Source organism: Scleropages formosus, chromosome 8 (genome assembly GCF_900964775.1).
Source record: "Scleropages formosus chromosome 8, fSclFor1.1, whole genome shotgun sequence".
In the NCBI taxonomy this organism is placed as follows: Eukaryota; Metazoa; Chordata; class Actinopteri; order Osteoglossiformes; family Osteoglossidae; genus Scleropages; species Scleropages formosus.
In genome coordinates this window covers 7,428,217-7,437,334 of record NC_041813.1, presented here as the reverse complement: position 1 = coordinate 7,437,334, position 9,118 = coordinate 7,428,217, and the positions used below count along the sequence as shown (strand labels likewise).

Sequence of the window (9,118 nt, the reverse complement as noted above, 5' to 3'; positions counted from 1 at the left end):
TAATATTATAACAGAGTTCTGGAGGGTCCAGGTTTTATGTGTGCTTTAAAAATGTCACAAATTCAGTTTATTGATCACAAAAGCATCACCTGCCCACAACAATCCAATCCAAATATAGTTATTTCCTGGTCACTTTATGCAAACAAGCAAATTTCAGCTGACATTTACTGTTGAGGGGGGTGCGGTGATGCAGTTGGTTTGAGTGGGTCCTGCTTTCTGGTGGGTCTTGGGTTCGAGTCTCACTTGGGGTGCCTTGTGATGGACTGGTATCCCATCCTGGGTGTGTTCCCCCCCCCGGCCTTATGCCCTGTGCTGTCAGGTTAGGCTCCAGCTCCCTGGGACAAGCAGTTTCAGATGGTGTGTGTGTGTGTTTACTGTCAAGTGAGCTGATTCCGTGACCTTTCAAAAGCTCTGAACTCCATATGTCAGCAGGTGTCTGAGATTCAAGATATTCCCTGGCAAGAAGAGTAGCTGGAATGCAGGAGTCCACACTTACACTCCCACCTAAGGCACAATCCAGCTGACCATGGCTTTGACTTGTCCTACTGTTATTGTCCATTATATAATACCGAGTATGTGATTATTTGCCGCTTTAACGGGAGGCTTAAAAGTAGCACCATCAAGTAATTGTCATGGGAAGAGTTGAGGGAGATGTTCAGAGATTTATGGGCTGGATTTTGATTGATAACATTTTAATAGATTTAATACCCCTTTATTCTGAATTATGTCATTATTGCTTCAGGACGAAGTGTTTCTAATCTCATGTTTTTGCTCTGGTAATCTGTTTTTGCAGTCCAGGACAAAAACAACAAGGAGCATCACTTCCTTTATTGTTGGCTCTTCATCTCGTGCTTTCAAATGACCTTATAGCTATTCTGTACTCCAGAATAATATTGAATTAACTTATAATATAACTGGTAATATAACTTATAATATAACTGATAATACTGAATTAACTTGTCTTGGAAAATATGTTTCATGACACAAATTAGCTAATATGAACATTGAATTGAAAACTGAATAGATACTAAATGTAACCACTCAGCATTGCACTGTATTTCGATACATGTGGAGATGATTACTTACCATTAATAATCACTATACTAAGAGCATTTGTATTATTTTCTGAATTGTTTTTGTATTACAACCTTGTGGCTATTGGCCAACACCACCTAAATATAAATCTCAAGGCATGTCCACTTTAAAATATGAGTTTCTCGTAGTGAATCACAATGTCATTTTCAATCCATCCTCATCCCTTCAGATGTAGATTAGTACGTTTATTATTATTATCATCATCATCATTATTTTTATTGAGACTATAAGGCGATTGAAAGAAAGAGCTGCAAAGGTATTATAAATAATGGTATTACTGAATTCAAATCAAGGCAGAATTTAAAGTTCAAGCTATTCAAATTCAAAAACACATAATCCAAAAACAAAATTAGATTAGATGCAATGCTCCATTGGGGCACAATAGAGAGAGGAGAGGAAAACAATTATGTGATTTGTGAACCATTAAGTGGGAATTATATGTGATTATGTCAGGGGGTTTTAAAGATTAACTGCAATGTTAAAAACATGACTAGATATTAACATCAATCTTAAAAACAATAAATCATATCGTGGTAGCAGTGTTTGTATATTTAATGGTTACCAAAAACACTGCTTAAATAAGCAAAGTAATATGCATAATGGTTTTGAATGGCTGGTCATCCAGGATTTTTGGTAGCAAGATATCAAAAGATTCACTGTGGCCTGTTTTGAATTATTAAGCGAATTTACAGTAATGTTTTAATTATTTTAGAACCTGGAAGGAAATATTTTGAACGGTTTGTTTAAAAAGACTTTGACCGGTGTGCTTGCTGAAAACTGCTAAATGCTTTTGAACATCTTCGCTGTCATTTAACTTACTTAACTGTGTGACTAAGGGACGGCCTGTTCGGAATTTCACTGAAACCTGATGAGAAAGTCACAGAACGTTTGGATTCAGACTGAGAAAGATGTTTGTTATGAGATCATAGAAAGGAGTTGGACTACAGCTGTATATGTTCGTCTGTAAGATGGAATCAAAATTCCTTCGGCTGTAAACACGCTTATGGTCGGTGTAATTCCTTAGGCAAGATTGGTCCGGTGGCGCAGTGAGTAGTGCTGCTGTCTCGCAGCGCCTGGGTGGTGTGAGAGAACGTGGGTTCGATCCCTGCTCAGTCTGTCTGGAGTTTTCATGTTCTTGGGGTGCTCTGGTTTCCTCCCACACTCCAAAGACATGCTGTTCAGGTTCCCCCATAGCGTGTGAGTAACAGAGAGAGTGTGTTCCACTGATGTATGGATGAGTGATGCAGTGTAAGTCACCGTGGTGAATAAGGTGTGTGGGCTGACAACAGCTGTCACGGTATAGGTATAATCAAGTCGTAGCTATACCTAGCTGAAGGACTTCTCTTGGGACACCTGGAAGTTTCTTCTCCTGTGTGACCAGGTTTTCAAGCCACTGATAATGTGTGCTTTTTCTTATCTGTACACTGTCTGTCATAATTCAGCACAAAGGAGTCCCTTTCCTTGTCTTGATCTGCTATGGACACGTGAGGCATCTTTACAGCGCTTACAGCATCTCACCAAACCTGTGAACAATCTATAATAAGACTCTTTCATATACAGTTACATCCATCCATTATCATCATCATTAACTGCTTATCCTAATGCAGGATTGCAATGGTCCAGAGATTATCCTGGAAACATGCTTGATTGGCTGCAAGGCAGGGAAAATTATGGATGGGAAGCAATCCCATCTCGGGGCAATCGCACAGACTCAGTCTCTCACGCAGTCTCGCTCTAGAGACAGCTTGGAGTCACCGATCCTCGTGAAGCACGTGTCTTCGGACTGTGGGAGGAAACCAGAGCACGCGCAGGAAATGCACGTGAACACAGGGATAACATGCAAACTCCACACTGACCGAGCTGGATTCAATCCCACATCTGAACCCACAGCCCAGGAGTGGTGAGACACTAGTGCCACCTGCTGTGCCACCATGCCGCCCTGTACAGTTAGAGCCGATAGATATGATTGACGACATCATGCTGAAGGAAATAAAAGTCAAAATCACAACACGAGACAACAACGAGAATGGACCAATGACCTCTAACAAGTCTTCTGTCTCATCGACTCGTAAACAGAGCTGAGTAATATGCTGTAACAGGAAGACAACGATAGCGATATTAAAGAATCCCTTTGGTTTACTTACTCTCCTGTTCCTCCGTGATGCTGCTTCTTGCATTCTACCAAGGGTAACCTCTTTGAGAAATCTTTTTTGCCGCTCTTCAACATCTTCACCCTACCAAAGACCCGAAACAGACTCTAATGAGATATATATATATATATATATATAGACATTTACCTGAATACACTATCAGCCACATGCAAAAATGAGAGCCTTCTGGTTAAACGTTAGCAGTATTTATGACGTGTTATTTTAAAGCTGTAATGAAAATTGTTCCCTTTTTTTACGACTAACAAATAAATGGCACGTCTTCATGCTGAGGGGGTGCGGTGGTGCAGCGGGTTCGGCCAACTTCTGCTCTCCGGTGGGTCTGGGGTTCGAGTCCTTCTTGGGGTGCCTTGTGATGGACTGGCGTCCCGTCCTGGGTGTGTCCCCTCCACCCTTGCCCCCTGTGTTGCCGGGTTAGGCTCCGGTTCACTGCATCTCCTGCCCAGGACAAGCGGTTTCAGTGTGTGTGTCTTCATACTGAATTTTCTACAAATGTCAGACATATAATTAATTGTCCAGTATTTTTGAGAACTCACCTTAGCCCTCAGAATTGGAAGCTGCCTTCCTCATCTTCTGTCTCTTTACAGACTGCAGTTACAGAACTGATCTTCTGACTTTGGTGAATAAACATCACATCACACGTGCCGCAAGAGTCAGGATCGTACCAGTAACATACCAGCGATGCCAGATCTTCAAATTAAAAACAACAGATTCTTTAGAACTAAGGTTTAAGAGCAGCTAAAATACTGTAAGATTGATTTTGTGTAGAGTAATATAATTGAAATGCAACATTTATTTATTTTACCTTTATAGTATAAAGGCTAATGTACCTGTATATCTGCACATATATAAACCAATATTATCCGCTCTCAGTTGCTGAGTCGGACAATTCATTCCCGTTACGGTCCTTATTAGGGCTTCTCAAGCCTTTGCAAACTGGATTTTGTTGCTGCTGAATTCTCACGTGATAAAATTCGGTTAGGTTGTTTGTCCGAGTGAGAGTGAAAGGCTCTACGTAGTTTTTCCACTCGTGCGACATCAAATTCGTGTGAATGAGAACTGCTGGGACCGACGCTTCATTTTCAGAGTCTTCCGAAACAATAAAAAATTAATGATAAAGAGTTCACATTACTGAATCCCTTCATTTCCGAAAGGTTGTACCAAATTAACTGAATGGTCCTGTTTAAAATAGCTTTAATATTTTCACTATAATATACACCCTGAATAAGGCAAATTCAGTCTAGCAAAATTAAAAAAAAAAAAAAAAAAAAATCGTTGGCTATAATTTCAACCAAAAGAGGGATTTGGTCAACAGCTCAATAAGGTGTCTGAGAAAAGCAAGAAACAAAGCAGAGCTGGGGAACCTCTCCTGAGTGCTGTACCTGCTCCTCTGCTGTGGATCATCCCAAAACTGTGGCCTACACACAATTGCATTGGATGTCTACAATTGTTAATGTTTTACCACTACTTATAATATGCCATTGTGCACTGATTTTATGTGATGTACAGGTGTAACAAGAAGAGACTTGAAATACTTCATTTTATTTTACAAAATGCAGTTTTGATCCATCCCCTTCATTTTCATCAACGGTTATTAATCCAGTTAAAGTGCTTGAAAACGTCCACCTTGAACAGCAAGGCGTTAAGTGCTTCCTTCTTGAGGACCGACAGTGAGAACAGGAGGAACACGTGGCTTCCAGCTCCTGAACACCCCTTACATTGCATAGAAGTGTGGAAGGACATTCAAAGCAATATAACTGTCTTTTTCTTCGTTTTTTTTTTTTTTTTTTTTGCCCTATAGAAATTAGACAAGCTGCCTTGTTCTGGACGCGGTGTCCAGCGGCTGCCGGAACAACCCGTTTTAAAGCCAATGCCTCTGGAAATAAAGAAGTTTCCCCATCTGTGTGGATGAAGTGAGTTTGAAAAGAACCCGTGACACGCATTTCACAAATACAGATTAAATTAAAACGATAAAACATTTAATCTCTCATCGAGCGGCTCGAATTAAACGAAAGCCAAATGCCACGTACAAGTGAACAGCTGAGAGAAAGACAAGGACGCTCCTAATAATGTACAGTAATAGGGACGCACGCGTCTTTGCGCTCGACGAGTCCGAGCGCGGACGGCGCGCTCCGTCCAGTGTCCGGTCCCCCACGCAGCCGCACACGCTCTTAGCTCTCGGTGTCCGACTCGCTCGACGCTTCCTTCCGCGGCGGAGATGCTTTCGAAGTGCCTTTGCCGTCCTGCTTCGAGGTGCTTGACAGGTCGATGGCCATGTCCTCCGAGTCGGTGGACGCGTTGGCTCGGCCGTCCCACGCGATGTCGCCGTCCTTCGCCTTGGAGTCTTCTGAGAAGGAACCGGAGTGAGTGGATTCCGGCGACCCAGAGCTTTTTTTCAGCATCTCGATCGACTTTTTGTGCATGCCTATGAGCAAGAGGGGGGATGGTCGTGAGCAAAGCACGCACACGCACACACACACACACACACACACACACACACGAGCTAAATGACCACCAAGCATGCTCACTCCTCCCTTTCTATTAAGGAACGGGACACTAGACAGCTAGACACTGGTCACTTCCACACTGGAGGTGACCAACGACTGCCCTGCTCTTATATAAAGATATCTTGTCTGCATGCGTTTTCTGTTAATGTCCCACAATACACTTTTTTAGTTTTGGGTCTGTCATAAAACATCATAAGGTGACATCTAAGGTGTCTTTAGAAAACTTTGAATCCAGTTGCCTATTCTTGCCGCATCATTTCGGCGGAAAAAGCTGCTAAAGTTACTGTATCAAGAATGGGATTCGAACCAACCTTTGGATTACATGGAGCAGCCCCAGTCACTACGCCACGTGCTGCGTCGACTATCAAACACGTTAGTTGCGGATGCTGAGCGAGGGACGCGAGGAGGGGGCTCACCGAGCAGCCAGGGAGCGCAGGAGCTCATCATGCCGTTCTTGGCCGAGTTGATGATGGACTCCGGCAGGGGGATCGAGTGGCGGACCATGGCCCCGTAGAGCCCGTACTCCGCCATCACGCTGCTGCGGCCCCAGCACTTCTCTCGTTTCCGCCACTTGGCCCGGCGGTTCTGGAACCACACCTGGAGAGAAGGGAATGAGCCGAGCGCTACGGTAACTGCGAGCGCGGCTAACCTGCATCGCATTTAATTGTAACGAGACGATGCGCACCTGTATCCTGTCCTCGGGCAGCTCCGTCTTCATGGCCAGCATCTCCCGGGCGTACACGTCGGGATAGTGCGCCTCGTGGAAGGCCTTCTCCAACTCCTCCAGCTGGTGGGACGTGAACACCGTCCTGAAACGCACACGGCCAACAGGTCACGCACACATCACAGTCCACCAAAATGTCATCATATTTAAGACGTGCCTTTTTTCCTAGCTGACCGCTTCTAGGGCTGTTTTACCCCCATCTATTGTATGGATGGGTGACCCAGTGTAAGTAGTGTATCTAGCAGTGTAAATCACTTTGGTGAATAAGGTGTGTGGGCTCATAACACTACACAGACTTCACTGGAAGTAGCTTTGGAGAAAAGGATCTGCTAAATAAAAAAGGTATATAAATGTAATGTATATAAATGCAATGTATATAAATGTAATGTAGGCTGCGCTGCGCCCACCGCAAGTCGCACGTACCGGTGCCTCCTCTTCTTTCTCTTCTGTGAATTTCCCGAATTCTTCGCATCGTTACGATCGCCCGAGAGGCAGTCGTCATCTGAAAAAAAAGACAACCGTTTTTAAAACGAGAATTGTTGACACAAAAGTACATAACGAGGAAGAGAGGGGAAAAAAAATAGAAACATAAGAAAATTGCCCTGAAGAAAGAAAGAAAGTGTTTTCGGATTTCGGGGGGGGGGGACAAAAAAAACAAACAAAAAAAAAAACTTGTGTAAATGAATTGAAAGGAAATTAATTGTTCGTGAGAGATGTACGACGAGTTACAGTGGAATTCTGCGATTTTGATGAATTTCCCGAATTCCTTTCGTCGTGATAAAGCGCGCAAGCGCGACATCGACTTGTAGCCCCATGACAGTGATTTTTTTTTTTTTTTTTTTTTTTTTTCTCTCCTCTCCCCACGCGCCGGACCCTCGGGATCTCCACGAAGAAGCTCGTACCGGAGTAGGTCTCCCTCTGCTGCTCCAGGTTCTGCATGAAGTGGCCCTCGGTCCTGGACTGAAGGAGCGGGATGTGGCTCGGCAGAAAGCACGGTGTCCCGGGAGGCTGCTGGGCGGCCAGGCTGCACAGGAAGCCCAAGCCCAGGGGCAGGGACCCCCCGGCTAAGGAGAAGCCCCCGATGCCGGCGCCCTGACCCTCGACGTTGCCCGCCACGCCGGGGTGCACCTGATGCGGCTGAAGGTCCGTCTCCAGACCCAGGAGGTCAGTGATGGCAAAGCCTTTTGACCTAAAGCCAGATCCATTGAGTCGCGCCTTATCGATCCCAAAAGCCGGTGCCAAAATTTTCACTTTCGGCTTGTCGTCCGCAGCATCCTCGCGTCCTGTCATGATGCTCATCGGCGATCCTGCGCGCGTCTCGGAACGACGGGACGGGACGGCGCGCGAGCGGCACATTTATCCGCGCGCCGAAGCGCGGCGGTTGCTTCAGTAGCCAATCAGAACGCAGGGGAGACCTGTCATCGCCGAGGGGGCGTTTTCCTTTTCCAATCCCAAAGGATTAATTGCCACCAATTTTCTTTTAAATCCGATAAGGATTTTTTTTTTTTTTTCTCTCTCTCTCTGAATTGGTCCTAAGTCTTTTTATTTTTATTTTTTTCGAGCTGTCAGATTTCACTTATCTTTACATCACTTTATTTCATTTATATACATGATTTACACCTAGTATGTTTGGGTGTAAAGAGGACATAGTTATTTGTGTTAAAGACCTAAAATGCAGAGGTGAACAATGTTAAATAAATTCTGCCTTGTCAAACCAATGCGTCTCCCAAAAATCTATGAATTGCACTAATCCAGCACACTGCTAAACATGTCTCGTTTTAAACAAACTTCGGAGAGCTCTACAAATGATAAACAGCACAAATAACTGAGCTGTAGGATAAAATGCTATCTGAACTGCAAATAACTTTTTGTATCATTTGGATCGTAATAATGATTTTATTTCTGGTCACATGGAGTTGCTCAGTTTGACGAGGTTGTGTTTCTGAACATTTCAAGACATTTCAAGACATACTGGAATATCCAACCAAATATCCATCCAATATCCATCCACCAGACGAAGCGGTTCGATCATTTCAGTTAAATACTCGAACTCTTCAGGTTCCCTATGTTTTTTTTTTTTTTTTTTTCTTTTTTTTTCTTGCCATATCTCCCTACATCATGTTCAAGCGCGACATGATGATGATTTAAAGCACACCGACAGCAGCAATCTGCTAACATACATATCATCATAAACAATTCCCAGGCCAGAGTGAAGAATTAAAGGACTTGAACCCGATGCCATGTCAATAACAACCCCAGAAAATGTGTCAGCTCCCCTTCTCATCTGTTTACCCAAATTATTTACCAGGAGCTTACCGCACCCGCGGCACAGATCTCCATTTGATTGCGCCTCTTTGCGCTAAACGTTCAGATTAAATGCCAAGGCCTTGATAAAGATAATTACAAGGGGAGCGCGCATTAATTTTACATTATTAAAGAAAGACCCCAATCGCCCTGACAAGCTGTTCCCAGGATTAACTAAATAATAACTTTCATTTAGGATAATTGTTATTTCAGTTGCGGGGTATTCCTCCTTAGTTAATAAATATTAAATAATCTTATTCCAGGTCACAAGAAGTCGCCCGCTTGAAAGGTTGTCGATGCGGTAGTTATTGCTTATATTT

At 43.6% G+C, this 9,118-nt stretch overlaps 1 protein-coding gene across 1 annotated transcript; it reads right to left on the bottom strand.

The window, feature by feature from the left end:
- Positions 1 to 4,846: 4,846 nt before the first annotated feature.
- vsx1 (visual system homeobox 1 homolog, chx10-like) lies at positions 4,847 to 7,793 on the bottom strand. Its single transcript, XM_018766205.2, has 5 exons — positions 7,397 to 7,793; positions 6,918 to 6,996; positions 6,456 to 6,579; positions 6,187 to 6,367; positions 4,847 to 5,688 (listed from the first exon to the last, which is right to left on the bottom strand). The coding sequence occupies exons 1-5, from the start codon at positions 7,791 to 7,793 to the stop codon at positions 5,435 to 5,437; spliced, it is 1,035 nt and encodes a 344-aa protein (XP_018621721.1). The 3' UTR covers positions 4,847 to 5,434.
- Between the last annotated feature and the right edge of the window lie 1,325 nt (positions 7,794 to 9,118).

Bases quoted from the DNA above. Each gene is read 5' to 3' on its own strand.
- vsx1 (XM_018766205.2), bottom strand. From the start codon at position 7,793: ATGAGCATCATGACAGGACGCGAGGATGCTGCGGACGACAAGCCGAAA. The intron at 6,368-6,455 runs GTGCGCATCGTC...CCTTCTCTCCAG, and splicing joins TGCCCGAGGACAGGATACAG to GTGTGGTTCCAGAACCGCCG. The intron at 5,689-6,186 runs GTGAGCCCCCTC...TCTTGCTCATAG, and splicing joins CTGCGCTCCCTGGCTGCTCG to GCATGCACAAAAAGTCGATC.